At 34.6% G+C, this 22,899-nt stretch overlaps 1 protein-coding gene across 1 annotated transcript; it reads right to left on the minus strand.

Annotated features, from left to right (window-relative positions):
* Positions 1 to 7,562: 7,562 nt before the first annotated feature.
* On the minus strand, positions 7,563 to 16,989 carry LOC150090474 (serine protease inhibitor 42Dd-like). The gene is made up of 2 exons (XM_090390328.1): positions 16,573 to 16,989; positions 7,563 to 7,673 (listed from the first exon to the last, which is right to left on the minus strand). The coding sequence occupies exons 1-2, from the start codon at positions 16,987 to 16,989 to the stop codon at positions 7,563 to 7,565; spliced, it is 528 nt and encodes a 175-aa protein (XP_090246454.1).
* Positions 16,990 to 22,899: the final 5,910 nt, after the last annotated feature.

Genomic DNA, 22,899 nt, shown 5'->3' on the forward strand with positions numbered 1-22,899 from the left:
CATTATTCCACGAAGAGCAGCACCCGTTCATTACAACCTTCTATCTTCTCCCATTTAACCCTCCTTTTATCCATTGTATCAACTTACACTTAATACCATTCTGCTCCAATTTGTACAATAGTCTTACATGCGCAAAAGTGTTATAAACTTTCCTGAAATCCAAATATATGATATCAAAATTATTTTTTGCTTCTAGGTCCTTGGTAACCGCATCATAATATCCTATCAAATTTGACAGATAAGACTTTTCCTTAACAAACTCATGCTGTGTCTGAATTATTGTTGCTGTCTTGGCTAGATGATTATCCTGCAATGCATAATTAACCCGTGACTCCATAATTTTACGCGGAACAGAAGTTAAACTAACTGGTGTGTAATTCTTCGTCACCCTTCGATCCCCCTTTTGAATTGAGGATTCATTTGCACATCTCCAGTCTGTGGGAACCTCCCCTGATCAAGGATGCTCTCAGAATTATGGCTAAGGGTTTGATTAGTTGCTTTGCCGCCTCCATTAATATACACATACATACATACATATAAACACCACGGGTGTATATACATATACATACATCATAAAAACCCCTGGGGTGTATAATATATATACACCCCAGGTGTTTTTATGATGTTTACCTTCAACAATTTCTCCTCCACATTGCTCAGTTATTACAAAATCATTATATATCCTGATACAATTTGATAAACCTTTTCCCATTTTCAAATTTTAATAATTCCTCATGTGTGAATGTAGAGGCAAAATACTCATTCAGTATGTTTGCTATCTGAGCAGGATCATCAACTATCGAACCATCGATGTCAAGTGGACCAATCATATTCATCCCCTTCCTTTTAGAGTTTATATAACTAAAAAAATCCTTGCTGTTTTTCTTAGCATCTTTTGGCAAGGATTTCTCGAAAGCTCCCTAACCTCCTTTGTGACCAGATTACAGACTAGCTTATATCTGCCATCGGCTTCTGAGCCGCTTGATAATTTATATGCACCGCATGCATTTTTTTCTCTGTTATGAGACTCATTAGTTCATTTGATAACCATTTAGGCCTAAATTTTGAACAACATTGCTTAATAGGTATGAAATTTTAGTAGCATCCACGATTAATTCCTTGAATGCTTCCGACTTAGAATTTACTGTTCATAACATAATCAGTTTATCCCACTGTACAGAATTTAAAAACTTTCTGAGACCATTGTGCTCAGCTCTACAGAAGCAAAAACCCTTTCTTTACCACTGATGGTAATTATATCTTTAAGTAAATCCCACATCAGTACAATTTGATCACTGCCACCTAGTGTTTCCTTCATCTGCACATTCTTAATACACGAATGATCACTGCTGATAACCAGATCAAGGGTATTACTCTCGATGTTTGCCTCATGGACATGCTGCTGCAGAAAACAATCATCCAATAAATCCACAAAAGTCTGACTAGTGTGTTAATGACCAACCCACAAGTTCCAGTCAAAATCTGGGAAGTTAAAATCCTCCATTATAAGAAATTCTGATTTACTGGCCCACTCCACTTCCCTCTATAATTGTTCATAGTATTCATTCGAGTTATTAGTCCCAAAAAAAAACACACTCCTGTTCTTATTTTTGCTTTCGCAGTGCTTATGTCACACAAAACTGACTAAAAATGTACCGTTCATCTTTATCAACTGGGTGCACTTCTTTTGATTTTATGTTTTTCTTAATTAACAGCATAACACCTCCTCCCTTTCTATCCTGTCTATCCTTTCTGTACATATTGAACTCCACAAATTCCAGTTCTGCAATTCTTTTATACGTGTGACACCATGTCTCTGCTATTCCAACAATACCCACCTTTGATGTCTTGATCAACATTTCAAATTCATCAAATTTATTTGCTATACTTGTAGCATTGGTATACATGCAAGCATACAGCTCCTATAACTAGTTACCCTAATACATCCCATATACCCACCTATTTCATGATGACTGCCATCCATCGTGAAACCCCCGACACCCCACGCTCCAGGTCGCTACTTATTCTAATAGGTTGTGCAGGATTCACCTTCACCTCTGCCTACAGCTACTGTTAAACTATTAGTCCTTCTATCCCCCCAAGCTCTCAGTTTTCTGACCCACATAACACTGCCTTGATAACATCAGCAAATATTCTTGCACCCTTTTTATTTCACTGTATCCCATCCCTGCAGAAGCAGGAATCTGCTGTTAACAAGTACCGAGGCTGCTGAAAAACATTCTATCCCTTGTGTCTTGCACAATCTTTCCATGGTCGAATTGATCGACAAGGCTTTCATCACATACTCCCTCCTATCATGTCTGGGCACAAGTCAACCCAAATTCACGGCTTTTTTTGAACAGTTACCTGTACTTGTTAAATAAATCCGCCGGTCTCCTACTCTTATTATCATTAAGGCCAACGTGTACAAATATATCACATTTTGGGCCTTTAAAAGACGATATCCGCTCTACAACGTCATCAACGTTTGCCACTGGCACACATACCCTGGTCCTGTTCCACCTATCCTTTTTACAAAGAATGTTACCCGTTTCCCTGACAATAGTCACCAACAACTACTAGTTCTTGTGGGCCAGCGCATTGTGCCAAGGGGGTTGCCACTGTGTGGCCGTGAAATCTGTTATCAAAGAAGAAACTGTCTCCAGGAAAATCTATTATCAAAGAAGAAACTGTCTCCAGGAGCTGTCCCAGAGCTTCAGAATAACAGGCAGGAGGAAAGTACCTAAAAAAACGTCCAATGCGACATGTGAAACTGGCATGTTGCCAAAGTGGAACAAATGCAGAAACTAAACCGCACAGAAAGAAGTACATGCACAGCCAAGATTCCGGAGTAAAAACAATGTAGGTGGGAACATTTGGTTATCAGAAGAGGAAACGATGACCACTGGGTGTGGTCTAGCATGCAACCACCTAGTACACCACCCCCATTGGTCATCGTCGACATAAAAGGTGATATTATTTTAACCTTTGGCAATAAGGTCTTTGGCAATAGACCGGAGGAATTACTTAACAAGCACAGATCACTTTTGAAAAAAGCTGTGCATTACGGTTGATTTTAAAATGTCTGAAATTGTACCAGACATGATAGGAGGGAGTAAATGATGAGAGCTTTGTTGATCAATTCGACTATGGAAGGGTTGTGCAAGGCTGAAGGGGTAGATTTTTTTCAGCCTGGGCTGTACTTGATACCAGGAGAGACTGCTACAACAGGGATGGGACACACTTAAATAGAAAGTATGCAAGAATATTTGCTGTTGCTATCGAGGCAGTGTTAGGTGGCTCAGAAAACTGCAGGCTTAGGGATACGATGACTAATATATTAATATTAGCCACTGGCAGAGGTGAAAGTGATTCTTGCCCTACTTCTATTGAAATGAGCAGTAGCCTGGGAAACAAGATATAGAGTATTTCAGACACTACTGGGAATCATTTTGGTACAATAAACACATGGGTTTTGTTAGGGTAGCTATGAATAGGAAGAGGTGCATCGATACCAGCACATATACCAATGCTAGGTGTTTGGTAAATAAATTTGATGAATTTGAGGTATTGCTTAAAATATCAAAGGCAGATATTGTTGGCTTTTTTTTAAAGTTTTTATGAAAACCCCAAACACGAAAGGTATCAAAACCTATAGTACTTAGTACCATGCATGGGTTGAAGGAGAAGTATGTGCAGAGGGGGGATGCCAGAAACTTTGCTCTAGAGACCAAACATGGGTTTCGCCACTTCAAGTCTCCAATAAGAAAAGTGGTGTTTCACCGGTATTTTTTCACCGGTTGATGAATGTCATCTACCACCTATGAGACGATATTGTTGGCTTATCAGAGAAAGGCAGAACTGTAATTTGGAGAGTACAATGTGTATAGGATGGATAGACAGGATAGGAATGTAGCAGGGGTTATGGTATTAGTTAAGAAAAACCGAAAATACAAGGAAGTGAAGCCACTCAACATCGCTGGGCAGTGCAGTGTCAAGTCAATTTGGTGATACATAAGAAATGGGAGATCGAAATTAACAGTAGGTGTGTGTCACAAGCCTAATGACTCTAATGAGTATAAAAAGAAACTGTAGAGGAAAATAGAGTGGGCCAGTAAATAACACAGTTTTATAACGGTGGATTTTAATTTCTCAAATATTGACTGGAATTTGGGGGTTGGTCACTCACACATTTGCAAGCCTTTTGTGAATTTATTGGATGATTCTTTTCTTCATCAGCAAGTTCGGAAGGCAACTGGAGGGAGTACTAATCTTGATCTTATTAACAGTAGTGATTCTTCATGCATTAAGAATCTGCAACAGGAAAAGGAACCACTAAGTAGCAAGAATCGCAGTGCGCTGAAATGTAATTTATTAAAAAGGGAAACTACCATCAGGGGTAAAGTGAAGATTTTTGCTTTCGTAATGGAGACTATGCTGGTCTGACAGTATTTAATTTCTATAGTGTGGAACCAACTGATGATATCAACAACATTTGAATGTTTCCAATTGAAAATGGGAAACATTCAAAGAATTTACCGAGGGAGCTACTAGGCTTTACATACCAACTGAGAAATTTTATTCAAAGCTTTGCTCTAAAAGGATGTCAGATAAACTAATTAAACATATGACAGAGAAGAAAAATGCATGGGATACATATAAATTAGTGGGAGACATGGAAACCTGTGATAGATATAAGCTGGTCTGTAACCAAGTCACAAAGGAGATTTGGCAGGTAAAGGCAGATTATGAGAAATCTTTGACAAAGATGGAAAGAATATAAGTAAAGAGTTCTTTACCTATGTAAACAGTGGAAAGAAAATGAATCAGATTGGTCCATTGGATATTGTTATTTCAACAGATGATAATCCTGTTCAGGTCGCTAAGGAACTAAATGAGTATTTTGCATCTACCTTCACACATGAGGATTTATTCATGGAGGGGGGGATGCCAGAGGTGAATACAACTCTGGCAATAAGCTAGATGATTTTGTCATAACTGAGAGGAACGTGCAGGGAAATTGATGAAGATAAACATAAACGAGGCTACATGGGTGAACGGGATCTATCCAGTTATATTAAAGGAGGCGGCAAAGGAAGTCAGAAAACACTTAGCCATAATTATGAGAGCTTCTTTGAATTCAGTGGTGGTATCCACAGACTGTAGAAGTGCAAGTGTGACCCCAATTCACAAAGGAGAATCAAAGGGTGACACAAGTAATTCTAGACCTGTAAGTTTAACTTCTGTTTCAGGAAAATTAATAGTGGCACTGGTATAAAAGGCACAGCAGAATCATCTAGACAAAACTTCACTTCTAGCTCGGACACAGAATGGTTTTGTTAAGAGAATTTCTTGCCTGATTGGATACTATGATGTGGTCAAAAAGGAACTGGATGCAGGGAGTAACCTTTATATCATATATTTGGATCTCAGAAAGGCTTTTGATGCTCTTGCACATGGAAGACTGCTGATCGATTTGGTATGGATAAAGGGATGGTTTAGTGGGAGAAGACAGAGTGGGAATCAATGGTCACTACCCTTTGTGGACTAATGTTATAAATGGAGTCGCCCAGGGTTCGGTGTTTTGTCCATTGTTTTTCATATTTATAAATGATTTTGATGATGGTATATCCAACTTAATGTCAAAGTTTGCAGGTCATATGAAGGTTGGCAGGGTTGTTAATGATACTATGCCGCTAGAAAGGGATTTGGAAAAGTTCAGCAGATGGGCTGAGTGGTAGCAAATGAAGTGGAACATTGACAAATGTAAGATACTACATATGGAAAGCAGTAACCTCAACGTGTAAACCCAATAGAACTATACTGTGAGTGGTAGAGAATGAAAAGGTTCTGGGAATAATTCTGGAGGCAGATTTTTGTTTGTTATTTGATTTTTAGGAGCATTAGCACATAACACCATATTGCTCTGAGGATATGCGGTGGTCTTTCACTGAACTTTTTGCATCCTCCATATTTGGTGGTTACTGGCTCGAACCGTGGTCTAGTCAGGGAGCATGTGCTATGCACTGAAGTTTCTGCCCACCTAGCTATGGAGGCGATTCCAGTTCCATATGAAGTTTTCTAAGCATTGCAGACCATCTGGAAAAGTAGCTAATGGTGTCTTGTCAATGATATACAGGAATTTTTCTAGAAGAGATAAGGAGATTATACCACCCTGAATGAGGCAAGGGTCAGGCCACATCTTGAGTAATGTATTTAGGTCTAGAAGTCTCATTGTAAGAAGGAAGTAAAGCTTTTGGAAGGCGCACATAGAAGGGCAACAAAATTCGTGAATGGAACAAACGGTTGCTCTTACAAACAATGGCATATATTTTCAAAATTACAGTATCTATAGACAAGGCATCTGCGAGTTCATTGAGTTATATAAAGCATTAAATGTTATGAGCATGCTCATTGCTGATGGGATTCTTCCTCTCTCTCCGAATAATCACCTGACAGGGCATAGATTCATATTGAAGAAAGACATGTAGGATAGATGTGCGGAAATATGCCTTTCGCCAGCGGTGAGTTGTTTCAGGAAACAGGCTGCTATCCTTTATTGTTGAAGTTCATAACCTAAATAAATTTAAGGCTGGGGTGGGCAGGTATTTGGGACAAACAGAGGGGTGAAATTGGAAAGTGTTTATTTTTGGCTGATGCTGAATAAGCTTGCTTTCTTGCATTATATGCCTCTACTATTTTTAATGCTGATAGCACAAACAGGCTCGCAAGAGGCGAAGTCATCTGTGCAATAAAAAACCACAAGCGTGCCATACAACCACACGGCAAGAATCCACAAATAATATCCTGGATGCTATCTTCCCAGGGCATATAATGCCAGCCTATCCAGAATAACTATTGATCTGCCACCAAAACCACACCAACACTACAGAGAAGGAAGAAGAGGTGTTCCCGAGAGCGAAATTGGACAATTCAGCAGCTAAACTGTGTAGATCTCCTAGAAACTGTAATCTTCAAAATGACAACCAAGATCATCCCGGACCAACTGCTAAGCTTATATAATAAATTTTTAAAAGCTGGTTACTTCCACTTCACATGGAGGGAGAAACACTTCGACTGGTACTCAAAAACCTAACTAAGCCAGAGTATGTCCGTGGTTCCTACCAAACCATTGCGCTTTAACTCTGCTCAGCAAGCTTCTAGAACATCTCCTGAAAAATATAATCGAGCAATGCTAAGCAAACTCAGGATTACAATTTCCAAACTGGTTCGGTTTCCGCAAGGGTTGTCCGCAACAACCGATTCCCTGGAAAACATTATTGGAACTGGTACAACAACAAACAGTAAATATTTCCTTGTCATCGCGGTCGATTTTTCCGGGCTGTCTGACACCTTATGGTGACTAACTTTCCTAGGCAGACTCCGGGAGGTAAAACAGTGACCCAACTTTTATAAATACATCAGCACCTATCTCACAAAGAGATCAGTCAGAGTACAAACCCCCACACAGCTGCATACCCAGAGCAGTCCAGAAAGAATGCCCAAAAGCCTCCATCCTGAGCCTGCTCCTATGGGACATGCTCCTGTATCACTTCATGATTCTAGATCTTGCAGACATAAACTCCCAAGCATAGGCTGACGAACTTCTTCTGATATTGGCCAAAGTCAACAGGGCCCAGCTGGAAACCAAAGCAAACTGGGCGTTCTCCACTCTACAAAAATGGGCAAACCAAAATCATTTAACAATATCTGCAACCAAAACAATCTCAATATTATTTCTAGGGATGCTGGACATCAAGGGTCTTGAACAACTAAAAGAGCCGGGCACCACAATTAAGCTAAAAAATTTTACATAATCTTAGACATGCACCTATCTTTCATTCACCATATCAACTATATACACAACAAAATCAGGAAGTAGAAGAATAAGAACACTTTATTATATACAGAAAGCATATTCCTGCATACAACTCCTTACATGATTACAAGCCAGGGGTTTACTTAAAAGAAATTATACAATATAATAAACAAAGATAGAAAAAACCAGCATTCCAGAAACGTTTGAACATTGGAGTGATAAATTCATGGCAGTGATGGATAGGTCCTTGGGAACAGGTTCTAGTGTCCTCTGACATGCTGCTGGGAGGGAAGTTGACTGAGTATTTTCTGACGCTCTGAGTAATTTCTTATCGATTGCGAATTTGTAGAGGTCGCCCAGCAGCATTTGTACTGGTAGGAACCGATCAGGTAACTTTATCCGTTTTGGAATGGCCTGAAGGACTGGATTAGCCCTAAATCTTGGGACAGGTATCCTCCAACCTCAGCCCAGAAATCAGGTACCGAAATAATGTCGACTGTTATTTTGTTGGCAAAGACAAGTCTTCTCTTGCGAATGATGGCAGGAAGGCATCTGATATTGAGCGCTGCCACCATCTAGGTAGCCCTTAGTGCAGGGGAAAGCCAATATTTCCATACGGCCCACTTCGGTAGCCAGAATTCCCCCCCCCCCCCGAACTCTCTTCGCAATATTCGCCCGTACAGAATGTGGTCCAAGAAAGAAAAACCTTGCCCTCTACTACAAAGCTGTCTTTCTACAAATTGTCTTATATGCAGAGGGAGCGGTGACAAAGCAGCAACAGCAACAAACAGATGAAGGCTTGAAGCAACACCATGCCACACCCTACTTACCCGCTCCAGCGTTTGCAAAACGGTAAGCACCCATGTGCTTCAAGCACTAATGGGTGCCCTTCCTTTGGAACTGGAAAGAGTTCACTGTGGTCTCCTCTCCCACATCTCCAAGGGCAAAACTGCCACCTACCAAAACGTTACAACAGAACTCACAAACAAAATCAAAACGAAAAAAAAGGCAAACAACACAACTAGAGCAAATCTAGCAAACACACTGGGAGTACTCTCCAATGGGGTCAATAAACTGGAAACTCATACCAGAGGATCAGGTCATCTACCCAAAATAATCAAACTGGTTATCACCAGGATTATTACAGAACTCACTGCTCACTGGCCACAGTGCGATTCACCAAAAATTAACCTACTTCAGCCTCAGTAACACACCTCTTTGCCAATGTCGACAAACAAGAACATGGGAGTATCTGACGCACCACTGAATTTTAAGGGGATCTATACTGCTGCTTGATCACGGAAATACAAAATTCACAACTCAACCAGGAGCACCACTTAATAGAGGAGGAACAGAGATACCAGGCGCTGACCATTTATGTGCAAGACCTCTTCTGGAGAAGAAGAAGAACCTTGCCAGAGGTTTCTCCAACCATAAGCAATGAAAAATCAGCCCAAAGACTCTCCTGCCTGCAATACAGCACGGCAGAGGATACTAAACAATCTGAAAGAAAACACTTCATCCTGCAAACAGAGAGGGAAAATATCTTGCTGTCAACCTGAACAGATTAAATGAATACCAGACAGGTACATCCTTTCATACTAACCTACACATGACAATAGCTGATGCATTTGCAAAGGCAGATTATGCAATAAAACAAGCTTATATAGTATCAACCAAAAAAACCCTTGATTTCACCCTTCCATTTGCTCCCAAGATTTGACTAGTTCTGCCTTGAATCTAATTAAGCTATCAATTTCTACAACGACAGCTATAAACTTCTACAAGGACAGCTATAAACTTCTAAAATGACAGCTATAAACTTCTACATCGACAGCTATCAACGTCTACAACCACATCAATACTACAACTGCCTTTCCTCAATTTCAATTTATACCCTCTCAGGCGATTATTCTGAGCAAGAGGAAGAATCCCATCAGCATTGAGCATTCTCAAACAATTCAAGGCTTTATACACCTCAATCAGATCACCTCTCAGGAGACCAGACACAGTAATTTGCAAAACATAGGCCTTTATTCATAAGTGCCACCCTTTGTTCCATTCCTTAACCATGTTGCCCTTTTCTGTGCTAGTTACAAAGCAGGCAAAAATTGACCTAATTATCTTTAATATCACTCTGCATCCCTTTTAAAATGAGGCCTACAGACCTGAATACAATACTCAAGGTGTCTCCTGACATATGCATTTTACAAGGGGGATAATCATTTCCTTATCCCTTCTACAAAAATTCCTGTATATCATTGAGAAGACACTATCAGCTACTATTGCAGACCGTCTGCACTGCTCATAAAACTGCATATCTGCCTGAACATTTATCCAAAGCCCTTTTCATTCTCTACCACTGTCAGTGTAGTACCACTGATTTATTCTACAGTTACTGCAGATAGAGTTATATGCAGCATTTTACATTTGTCAATGTTAAACTTCATTTGCCACCTCTCAGCCCATCTGCCCAACCGTTCTAGATCCTGCTGCAGCAGTGTACTATCATTAGTGTCATTATCAACCCTGCCGATTTTCGTATTGTTTGCAAACTTGGATATTAAGCCTGATATACAGTCATCGATATCATTTATAAATACAGAAAACAGTGATGTAACCAACACTGAACCCTGAGGTACTCGACTAATAACTTTAGTTCACAAAGAGCAGTGTCCATTCATTAACACTGTCTGTCTTCTCCCCTTCAACCATCCTTTTTTCCATAACAGCAATTTGCTCCAAATCCGCATGGCTCCATTTGTGCGGCAGTCATCCAAATGCAATAGTATTAAAGGCCTTTCTAAGATCCAAATATATGATATCAAAAGTATTCTTTGCATCCAATTCCATTGTGACAACATCATAGTATCCAATCATATTGGTCAGAAAATAATTCCCCTTAAGAAACTCATGCTCTGCCAGCTATAACTGAAGTCTTGGCTAGATGATACTGCAATGCTTCTTTAACCATGTAACAGAATTCAAATTAAGAGTTCTCTAATTTTGTCTATCTCGCTTTGATCTTCCTTTATGGATTTCGGTCACATTTGCACATCTTCAATCCATGGGTGCCGCACTTGTGTCTGATGAATTTCTCATAATTAGGGCTAACGGTTTGCTTACTTCCTTTGCTGCCTCCTTTAATGTAACTGAACAGATTGTTTCCACCACAGGTGCCTTTCCTATCTTTATCTTCAACAATTTCTCCTCTATTTACTCTCAATTATTACAAGTTAATCTGCACTGCTGGCATTCCCCGCCCCGAATAACTCCTCGTGTGTGAATGTAGATGCAAAAATTCATTTAGTTTTTTTTATATTTTTTTTTATGAAAACCCCAAACGTGAAAGGTATTGGAATCTATAGTGCTCAATACCATGCTTGGGTTGGAGGCTGAGAAGACGAAAGAAGATATTTGTTGACATTGGATTTGAACTATTGTAGACTGTAATTTTAAGGAAATATGTATGAAGGAAGGTTGTTCCAGAAAACTGCAGATGAATGAATAAATGAGGAAGATGAAAAGTTGGTTCTGTGAGTTTGGAATTGGACAGTAAATGAATGTTGGCTGGTGGTGGTACGTGTTCAGACTGTTTTGAAAGAGAGAGAGTGGGAATTATTGAAGCCAATTCAGGAGAACAGTGCTGATGGAAGTATCTGTAGAAGAGGCATGCAGCAGAAACAGGTTAGGTTAGGTTAGGTTAGGTTTAGGTTAGGTTAGGTTAGGTTAGGTTAGGTTAGGTTAGGTTGGGTTAGGTTAGGTTAGGTTAGGTTGGGTTGGGTTAGGTTAGGGTTGGGTTAGGTTAGGTTAGGTTAGGTTAGGTTAGGTTAGGTTAGGTTAGGTTAGGTTAGGTTAGGTTAGGTTAGGTTAGGTTAGGTTAGGTTAGGTTAGGTTAGGTTAGGTTAGGTTAGGTTAGGTTAGGTTAGGTTAGGTTAGGTTAGGTTAGGTTAGGTTAGGTTAGGTTAGGTTAGGTTAGGTTAGGTTAGGTTAGGTTAGGTTAGGTTAGGTTAGGTTAGGTTAGGTTAGGTTAGGTTAGGTTAGGTTAGGTTAGGTTAGGTTAGGTTAGGTTAGGTTAGGTTAGGTTAGGTTAGGTTAGGTTAGGTTAGGTTAGGTTAGGTTAGGTTAGGTTAGGTTAGGTTAGGTTAGGTTAGGTTAGGTTAGGTTAGGTTAGGTTAGGTTAGGTTAGGTTAGGTTAGGTTAGGTTAGGTTAGGTTAGGTTAGGTTAGGTTAGGTTAGGTTAGGTTAGGTTAGGTTAGGTTAGGTTAGGTTAGATACAGAATTATTGATTTCATTTCATAAAAAAACACTGGGTGCAGTCTTAGGTGCATCCTTGGGTGCAGTCTTAGGTTAGGTTAGGTTAGGTTAGGTTAGGTATACAATTATTATAAAAACACTGGGTGCAGTCTTAGGTGCATCATTGGGTGCAGTCTTAGGTTAGGTTAGGTTAGGTTAGGTTAGGTTAGGTTAGGTACAGAATTATTGATTTCATTTCATAAAAAAACACTGGGTGCAGTCTTAGGTGCATCATTGGGTGCAGTCGGGTGCATCATTGGGTGCAGTCTTAGGTTAGGTTAGGTTAGGTTAGGTTAGGTACAGAATTATTGATTTCTTTTCATAAAAAAACATTGGGTGCACTCTTAGGTGCATCATTGGGTGCAGTCAGGTTAGGTTAGGTTACGTTAGGTTAGATACTTTCATAACAAAAACACTGGGTGCTTCATTGGGTGCCTCATTAGGTACAGAATTCATTTCATTTCATAAAAAAACACTGGGTGCAGTCTTAGGTGCATCATTGGGTGCAGTCTTAGGTTAGGTTAGGTACAGAATTATTGATTGCATTTAATAAAAACACTGGGTGCAGTCTTAGGTTAGGTTAGGTTAGGTTAGGTTAGGTTAGGTTAGGTACAGAATTATTGATTTCATTTCATAAAAAAACACTGGGTGCAGTCTTAGGTGCATCATGGGGTGCAGTCTTAGGTTAGGTTAGGTACACAATTTTTATAAAAATACTGGGTGCAGTCTTAGGTGCATCATTGGGTGCAGTCTTAGGTGCATCATTGGGTGCAGTCTTAGGTGCATCATTGGGTGCAGTCTTAGGTGCATCATTGGGTGCAATCTTAGGTTAGGTTATGTTAGGTTAGGTTAGGTACACAATTATTATAAAAACACTGGGTGCAGTGCTGTTTTAGGTTAGGTTAGGTACAGAATTATTCATTTCATTTCATAAAAAAACACTGGGTGCAGTCTTAGGTGCATCATTGGGTGCAGTCTTAGGTTAGGTTAGGTTAGGTTAGGTTAGGTACAGAATTATTGATTTCATTTCATAAAAAACACTGGGTGCAGTCTTAGGTGCATCATGGGGTGCAGTCTTAGGTTAGGTTAGGTACACAATTTTTATAAAAATACTGGGTGCAGTCTTAGGTGCATCATTGGGTGCAGTCTTAGGTGCATCATTGGGTGCAATCTTATGGGTGCAGTCTTAGGTTAGGTTAGGTTAGGTTAGGTTAGGTTAGGTACAGAATTATTGATTTCATTTCATAAAAAAACACTGGGTGCAGTCTTAGGTGCATCATGAGGTGCAGTCTTAGGTTAGGTTAGGTACACAATTATTATAAAAATACTGGGTGCAGTCTTAGGTTAGGTTATTGATTTCATTTCATAAAAAAACACTGGGTGCAGTCTTAGGTGCATCATGGGGTTGGGTGCCTCATTTGGTGCTTCATTGGGTGCTTCATTCATCAAAATGTTAGGTCAGGTGAAAAAAAAGCACTGGGTGCATTCTTGGGTGCCTCATTGGGTGCAGTCTTAAGTTAGGTTAGCTTAGGTTAGGTAACCGATTGCATTTCATAAAAAAACACTGGGTGCAGTCTTAGGTGCATCATTGGGTGCTGTCTTAAGTTAGGTTAGGTTACGTTAGGTTAGGTATGGAATTATTGATTGCATTTCATTAAAAACACTGGGTAAAACACTGCGTGCAGTACTCTGGGTGCTTCCTTGGGTGCTTCCTTGGGTGCCTCATTGGGTGCTGTCTTAGGTTAGGTTAGGTACAGAATTATTGATTGCATTTAATAAAAACACTGGGTGCGATGTTCGGTGTTCAGCTTTTAGGTTAGGTTAAGTACAGAATTAATAAAAAGGTGCATTCTTAGTTCAGAATTAATAAAAAAACCACTCAACTCAAAACTCAATGCTTATGACAATAGGTTTTTTCATAGAAATTGATCAGCAAAACATTGAATGAAACTGACTAATTAAAATCTCAAAATATTCAAAAATAACCAAAATGCATTTAATTTAATTTTTTTTCAATTTAATCTTTAAAAAAAGTATATAAAAGGTAACTGCAAATTTTAAAAAAACATTATATCGATCATGAATAATTCTAAAGACGAAACAATCTTGAAAACGTATACAAAAGTAACTGCAAATTTTAAAAAAAGTATATCGATCGTGAGTAATTCTAAGGAAGAAATAATCTTTAATGAAGAAAAAACAATCGTTAATGATGTTGAAACAATCTTTAATAAAGAATCAATGGAAGAAATATTGAAAACAAATAGAGAAAAAATAGGATTGAATAAATCTCAACATGAAACAATCTTTAATAAAGAATCAGCCAAAATAGATAATGAAAAAAAAGGAGAAGAATCGAGTATTGAGGAATTTAAAAAAATTGAAGTGACAGACGACAAATTCGAAAAATACGAAGATGAATTTTTTCAAATGAATGGAACGCACGTTTATTAGAACATTCGTTTTTAGATGTCAAAAATTATGACATTTACAATGTCATAATTTTTGAAACAAGTCCATAATTAACCTAACCTAACCTAATCTATATCTCGAGTACCTAACCTAACCTAACCTAACCTATATTTCGAGAACCTAACCTAACTGCCAGGTTAAAAATTAAAAATTGAAATTAAAAATTAGAAATTGAGAAATTAGAAATTAGAAATTACAAATTAAGAAATTGAAATTAGAAATTAAAAATTAGAAATTGAAATGAAATAATTAAAAATTAGAAATTAGAAAGTGAAATTAAAAATTAGAAATTAGAAAGTGAAATCAAAAATTAGAAATTAGAAAGTGAAATTAAAAATTAGAAATTAGAAACTGAAATCGAAAATTAGAAATTAGAAAGTGAAATCAAAAATTAGAAATTGAAATTAAAAATCAGAAATTGAAATTAGGTTAGAAAGGTTAGTTAGAAATTAGAAATTAAAAATTAAAATTAAAAATTAGAAATTTGAAAATTAGAAATTAGAAATTAAAAATTAGAAATTAAAAATTGTGATTATTAACCAAAATAAATATTCACACGTATCCTCTTATACAGCTCGTAATCTTGGAAATTAAACACGCTACCAAATGCAGCACAGTTCAACCACCAAAAGAACATTATAAATGTGTCATCATGGACGATTGGGATACAGTCTTAGGTACATCATTAACTGCAGCTTTGGTATTGATTTCATTTTATATAAAAAAACACTGGGTGCAGTCTTAGGTGTCTCAAATTGAAATTAGAAATTGAAATTGAAATTAAATATTAGAAATTAAAATTAAAAATTTGAAATGAAATTTGAAATCGAAATTAGAAATAAAAAATTACAAATAAAAAATTGAAATAAAAAATTACAAATAAAAAATTAGAAAGGTTAGGTTAGATTAAATTAGAAATTAAGAGATCGTTCTATTTAAAAAAAATATTAAGAGAGATTATTAAAATTTATTTCCCCCTTGTACAATTTTTGTTTTTATAGAATTTTTTGATTTATAGAATTTATTATAATCAGAAAATTCCATCCACAAAAATCATTTTAAGAAATGTTTCTCTGATTTGATATCCGTACTGAGTTTCTCTGTTTTACTTTATTTTAGAGTTTCTCTGTTTTACTTTATTTTAGAGTTTCTCTGTTTTACTTTATTTTAGAGTTTCTCTGTTTTTCTTTATTTTAGAGTTTCTCTGTTTTTCTTTATTTTAGAGTTTCTCTGTTTTACTTTATTTTAGAGTTTCTCTGTTTTACTTTATTTTAGAGTTTCTCTGTTTTACTTTATTTTAGAGTTTCTCTGTTTTACTTTATTTTAGAGTTTCTCTGTTTTACTTTATTTTAGAGTTTCTCTGTTTTACTTTATTTTAGAGTTTCTCTGTTTTACTTTCTTTTAGAGTTTCTCTGTTTTACTTTATTTTAGAGATTTTAATTTCTAATTTTTAATTTCTAATTTCATTTTTCATTTTAATTTCTAATGTTTAATTTTATAATTTTTCTAATGTTTAAATTTTAACTTTTCTAAATGTGTAATTTTTAATTTCTAATTTCAATTTTCATTTCTAATGTTTAATTTTTAATTTCTAATTTCAGTTTTCATTTTAATTTCTAATTTATATGGTAGATGTCTTTTAAAAGATATTTAATTTTAGTAAAGAAAGATTTCACAAAAGCAGTTTCTTTCTATTGCTAGAATGTTGCTATCTTTCTGTATATGTAGGGGGCACTTCTCCTAGTACATGCAAGCTAGCTACATTTACAGAAGGAGTGCTCCCGAACAAAAACAAGTACTTTTTTATTTCATTTTATTTTTTTTTAATTTGCAAATCCACATTCTGATTTTATAAAAAACTTTATTTTTAATATTTAATTGCCATAAAACATAAATTAAAGTTCGTCTATCCGACCGATAAATAATATTATTTTGGTTGTTTTATCAATTATAAAGAAAAGAAAAGGGTGATTAGCAACAAATACATTTGGTCGAAATGAAACGGAATCCGTATAAATTCCCACACCGGTAACTGCAGCAGCTTCGGTTCCTTCTTCGTTTATTTCGATGAAAGTTTTGTGAATTATTTCGGGAAATATCAAGTAAGAAGAAGTATCGAAAATACCACTAAAGTTACATTTACCGGCATATCCAATTCCTAATGATTCCGTGGAAATTTTTTTTGTGTATCTCAATTTAAATTTTGGAAGTGCAATAGTTTCGATTAACTCCTCTCGAAGATCTAGTGGATCTTCGAATGAATTTTCTTTCATAGCAGACAAACCATCTAATGTATCTGGCAGGAAAATCAACATATTTACTCTATTTCCTTCGTACGGAAGTTCTAAAACGGTAAAATCTCGTCCACGGCCAAATCGAAAATATGCGTCTTTCGCGATCATCGTAGGTACCGATTTTTTTTCGCAACCTTTGCTGTAGAAATCTGCAAATAAAGTTTCCTTTTGGTCAAAGGGTATTGCCCACGTTCTTTTGAAATATACTACGTTAAGAAGTAGTAATATTGTTTCGGGATCGACTGAGTCTAATATAGTTTGAATTTTTTCTCTAGATCTCTTTTTTACCCACGAATTCGCCATCGATATCGTTTCTTCCTCATCGGTAAAGTTAACTTTTTAACGTCTGACAAGTAAAACTGTTTTATTCCTTCTAAATATTCTCGATTAACATCGACATCAATTTCTTGTCTTACTAAAATAATATTGGCGACGTCGAAAACATCTTTTAGTTCTATTAGGTAGTCGAAATAATTTTTCTTTATATCTTCGTTAGATGTGTTGTCGTCGTATTCCAAAACATGCTTAATCTGCGATTCTGTTTTTCCACGTGCACCTTCGAGCAGTGTGTGTAAAGCAAGAGTAATACCGAATGGAGAATAAAACAAATTTCCTGTTGAATCCGAAACGAAATAACGATATAAATATTTATTGACAAATAATCTTTTATCGTCGACAACAGGCATCTTGATTTAAACTAATAAAATCCAAACTCGGACAAATGTTTTTATAATTTTAATAATAATAATTCAAAATAACAATATTTCTATTCTCCATTCAATTTCAATTTATTTTTTTCAAAATTTAAATCGTCGGAAAAGTATAAAAAAGTAATTGCAAACTTAAAATAAAGTATATCGTAATCATGAGTAATTCTGTCACGAGTAATTCTGAGGAAGAAACAATCTTTAATAAAGAATCAAAGGAAGAACCATTGAAAACAAATAGAGAAAAAATAGGATTGAATAAGTCTCAAGAACAACAAGATGAAACAATATTCAATAAAAAATCACCTAAAACAGATGAGGTAAAAGAAGAATCGAATAATGAGGAATTTGAAAAAATTGAAGTGACTGACGACGAATTCGACGAACATGAATAGGAAATGAATGAAACACAGATTTATTAGAACAATCAGAATTACGAATATTACGTTCTTACCGGTTATGGCAATGGGCTTTCAAAGAATTCGTTTTATTCAGACATACGATAGTTACTAAATTATTGATTTTCATCGATTAGGACACTAATGTTTCGGTCAACTAATTTGTAAAAATGACTCCGTACCTTACGATAACCTTCGTTACCGGGTCGATAATAATCTTTTAAAAAGTCTCGATAAAACATTATCAACAATACGATCGATTTTATAATTTTCCATCGTTTTTGGGCAGTAATTTTAGGATTGTATTTTTTTGATACGCATAACGGTAGAAAGGCTATTCCTCTCGAATTAAATGATTTCGATAACGTGTATATCTGTTCGTTCATATACGTAACGTAATATTTACGGCACATTTCAAAATGATCGTTAGGATCTAAGATACCATCGTCAAACTCCGACCAACAAACTTGATTCCAATACGGATGTTTAAATCTTGGATGTTCGAATCTTGGATTATCTGGATCGAGATAAGGTAACCAAAGAGAATCCACCAAACAACAAAATCGATCGATAGAATCTTTTAAAAAAAGAAAAGTTACACGATCGTCAAGATACGTAGAATGATATTCTTCGTTAGCAGAAAAAATCAATAACGTTTCGTTACGAGTTTCGAAAATAACATTTTCTGTAATTTCGTCTATCATCACGTAAAACGGACGAAAGTTTTTAGATTTACAATATTCGATCAACTTCTCAAAGGTTAAAATGGATGGTAAGTGTATTTCTATTATACTCTTTTTTGTTAATATATTCGAACGAATACAACTAGGTGTAATTCCCAGAATTTCAAAACGTTCGAAATCCTTCAGTAATATATCGAATAAGTTTTCAAAAGTATTATTTAGAATAGAAATTATTCTTTTGCATAGAGAACTATAATCGGATCTAACGTGAATATAGGTTCCTCTGTATACCATTTTTCCATCCAGTAGCATACCCAGTTCAACATAATCTGGAAGATCCCGTGTTGGAAGATACAGATCCTCCGGAAGATCCAGTGGAACATCCAGTGGAATATTGCTATCGTCTTTCGACATTATTTTTCAAAATCAGAGTTTCACGTAGGTTTTGGATCCTGAGTATAAATCGTCTTCTCCTGTTTTGAGACTTGCAATCACACGCGTTTGCAATCACACACGTTTGAAAAAATCAACACGTTTGAAAAATTGCTAAATTGCCACGAAAAACATATTAAAACAATTTCAATGCTATCCTAAAGAGAAGAAGAGCTACTTGATTCTGAATGACCGAAAAATGTTTCGGGCATTGTAATAAGTAGGAGAATCGGTTAAAATTCATTTGTGATATAGGGTACTACTATTTTATTTTTTGTCGATCGGTCTTTTGTTAACTAATTCATAAAAATGACTCCGCACTTTACAATAACCTTCGTAATAATCTTTTAAAAAGTCTCGATAAAACATTATCAACAATACGATAGATTTGATATCGTTTTTGGGCAGTAATTTTAGGATTGTATTTTTTTGATATGTATAACGGTAGAAAGGCTATTCCTCTCGAAGTAAATGATTATTAAAACAGAAACTCTAAAAAACTATTAAAACAGAAACTCTAAAATAAAGTAGAGATATTAAAACAGAAATTCTAAAATAATATTAAAACAGAAACTCTAAAATAAAGTAGAGATATTAAAACAGAAACTTTTAAAATAAAGTAGAGATATTAAAACAGAAACTCTAAAAAATAAAGTAGAGATATTAAAACAGAAACTCTAAAAAATAAAGTAGAGATATTAAAACAGAAACTCTAAAAAATAAAGTAGAGATATTAAAACAGAAACTCTAAAAAATAAAGTAGAGATATTAAAACAGAAACTCTAAAATAAAGTAGAGATATTAAAACAGAAACTCTAAAATAGAGAAAATAAAAATATGTAGAGATATTAAAACAAAATGCTTTTTGTGGATGGAATTTTCTGGTCTAAATCAATAAATTCTATCATATATATATATATATATATATATATATATATATATATATATATATATATATATAAACACTTATTTCCCCTTGTACAATTTTTGTTTCGATAGAATTTATTGATTTAGATCAGAAAATTCCATCCACAAAAAGCATTTTAAAAAGAGTTTCTGTTTTAACATCTCTACTTTATTTTAGGAGTTTCTGTTTATTTCTACTTTATTTTATAGGAGTTTCTGTTTTGACATTTTAATTTTAATTTTTAATTTCAATTTCAATTTTAATTTTTAAGTTTCTGTTTTAATATCTGTACTTTATTTTTAGAGTTTCTGTTTTAATATCACTACTTTATTTTTAGAGTTTCTGTTTTAATATCACTACTTTATTTTTAGAGTTTCTGTTTTAATATCACTACTTTATTTTTAGAGTTTCTGTTTTAATATCACTACTTTATTTTTAGAGTTTCTGTTTAATATCTCTACTTTATTTTTAGAGTTTCTGTTTTAATATCTCTACTTTATTTTTGGATTTTCTGTTTTAATCTCTACTTTATTTTAGAGTTTCTGTTTTAATATCTCTACTTTATTTTAGAGTTTCTGTTTTAATATCTCTACTTTATTTTTTAGAGTTTCTGTTTTAATAAGAGTTTCAGTTTTAATATCTCTACTTTATTTTAGAGTTTTTGTTTTAATATCTCTACTTTATTTTAGAGTTTTTGTTTTAATATCTCTACTTTATTTTAGAGTTTCTGTTTTACTATCTCTACTTTATTTTAGAGTTTCTGTTTTAATATCTCTACTTTATTATAGAGTTTCTGTTTTAATATCTCTACTTTATTTTAGAGTTTCTGTTTTAATATTTCATCGATTAGGACAGTATTTGTCTATTTTTTTGTTGATCAATAATTTTGTTAACTACTTTGTAAAAATGACTTCGTATTTTATAATAACCTTCACTACCAGGTAGATAATAATCTTTTAAAAAGTCTCGATAAAACATTATCAACAGCACAATAGATTTGATAATTTTCCATCTCTTTTGGGCAGTAATTTTTGAATTGTATTTTTTTGATACGCATAATGGGAGAAAGGCTATTCCTCTCGAAGTGAATGATTTTGATAAGGTATACATTTGTTGATTCAAATTTTTAATGTAAAATCGACGACACATATCAAAAAAATCATTAGGTTCTAAGTTATCACAAACTAAATCATCCACATAAATTTCATTCCAATACGGATGTTTAAATCTTTGAAAATATGGTTCGATCCAATGAAGGTAATCCATAAAACAAGAATATTCATTGTCAGAATTTTTTAAAAAAACAAAATTTACAAAATCGTAAAGATACGTAGAATGGTATTTTTCGTTAGCAGAAAAAATTAATAACGTTTCGTTACGAGTTTCATAAATAATACTTTCTGTAATTTCATCTATTATCACATAGTATGGACAAAATGTTTTGGATTTACAATATTCTATCAACTTCTCAAAGGATGGAATAGAAGGTAAATGTATTTCTATTATATTCTTTTTTGGAAATATGTTGAAAAGAATACAACTAATTGTAATTCCCAAAATTTCAAAACGTTCAAAATCATTTAGTAATATATCAAATAAGTTTTCAAAACCATTATTTAGAATAGAAATTAATCTTTTACATTCAGAAATCAAATTGTATCTAATATGAATATGATATCCTTTATGTTTCAGTTTTCCATCTGGTAGACTGAAAACATCATAATGTATTGGAATACATGATGTTCTTTTAGCCTGATAGTCTTTGGACATTATGATTATTTACCAAAATAAATATTCACACGTGCCCTTTTATAGAGCTTGTAAATTTTTATATTTCTTACCCAATTTGTCATGTCATAATTTGTTTTTTTAAAAACCTTCATTTGTCATGATCTGTATTTTTCAAAATTATCATACGATTTCTCCCCTCATATTTCTTCAAAAGTATTTTTTCTTTTTAATTGATATAAAAAAATGGATGCATCTGAACGATTGTTAAATCGTGTTGATTTAATAACATTACGCGTAGATTAGGATAAGTACTGTTGATCGGTCTTCTTAACTAATTTGTAAAAATGACTCTTTACTTTATAATAACCTTCACTACCAGGTCGATAATAATCTTTTAAAAAGTCTCGATAAAGCATTATTACCAACACGATAGTTTTGATAAGTTTCCATCTTTTTTTGGCAGTAATTTTTAAATTGTATTTTTTTGATACGCATAACGGTAGAAAGGCTATTCCTCTCGAAGTGAATGATTCCGATAAGGTATATATTTGTTCATTCAAATTTTCAATGTAAAAAAGACGACACATATCAAAATGATCATTAGGGTCTAAGTTATCATAAACAAAATCATCCACATAAATTTGATCCCAATACGGATATTTAAACCTTTGAAAATATGGTTCGCTCCAATGAAGGTAATTCACAAAACAAGAATATCCATCGTCAGAATTTTTAAAAAAAACAAAATTTACAAAATCATAAAGATACGTAGAATGGTATTCTTTGTTAGCGGAAAAAATCAGTAACGTTTCGTTATGAGTTTCAAAAATAACACTTTTTGTAATTTCATCTATTATCACGTAACACGGACGAAATTTTTTGGATTTACAATATTCAATTAACTTCTCAAAGGTTGGAATGGATAGTAAGTGTATTTCTATTATATTCTTTTTTGTAAATATGTTCGTAAGAATACAATATGTTGTAATTCCCAAAATTTCAAAACAATCAAAATCATTTAGTAACATATCAAATAAGTTTTCGAAACAATTATTTAGAAAAGAAATTAATCTTCTGCATTGAAAAATCAAATCGGATCTAATATGAATATAGGATCCTCTATATGTCAATTGTCCATCTGGTAACATAGGAACAATCGG

The sequence above is a fragment of the Mastigoproctus giganteus genome, chromosome 2 (assembly GCF_048544385.1).
Source record: "Mastigoproctus giganteus isolate SK-2022 chromosome 2, ASM4854438v1, whole genome shotgun sequence".
Taxonomy (NCBI): Eukaryota; Metazoa; Arthropoda; class Arachnida; order Uropygi; family Thelyphonidae; genus Mastigoproctus; species Mastigoproctus giganteus.

Excerpts from the sequence above, each read along its gene's own strand:
- LOC150090474 (XM_090390328.1), bottom strand. The coding sequence starts at position 16,989 with ATGATCGCGAAAGACGCATATTTTCGATTTGGCCGTGGACGAGATTTT. Across the intron at positions 7,674-16,572 it reads CCGTTTCATTTCGACCAAAT|AGTGGAGAACGCCCAGTTTG; the intron begins GTATTTGTTGCT and ends CCATTTTTGTAG.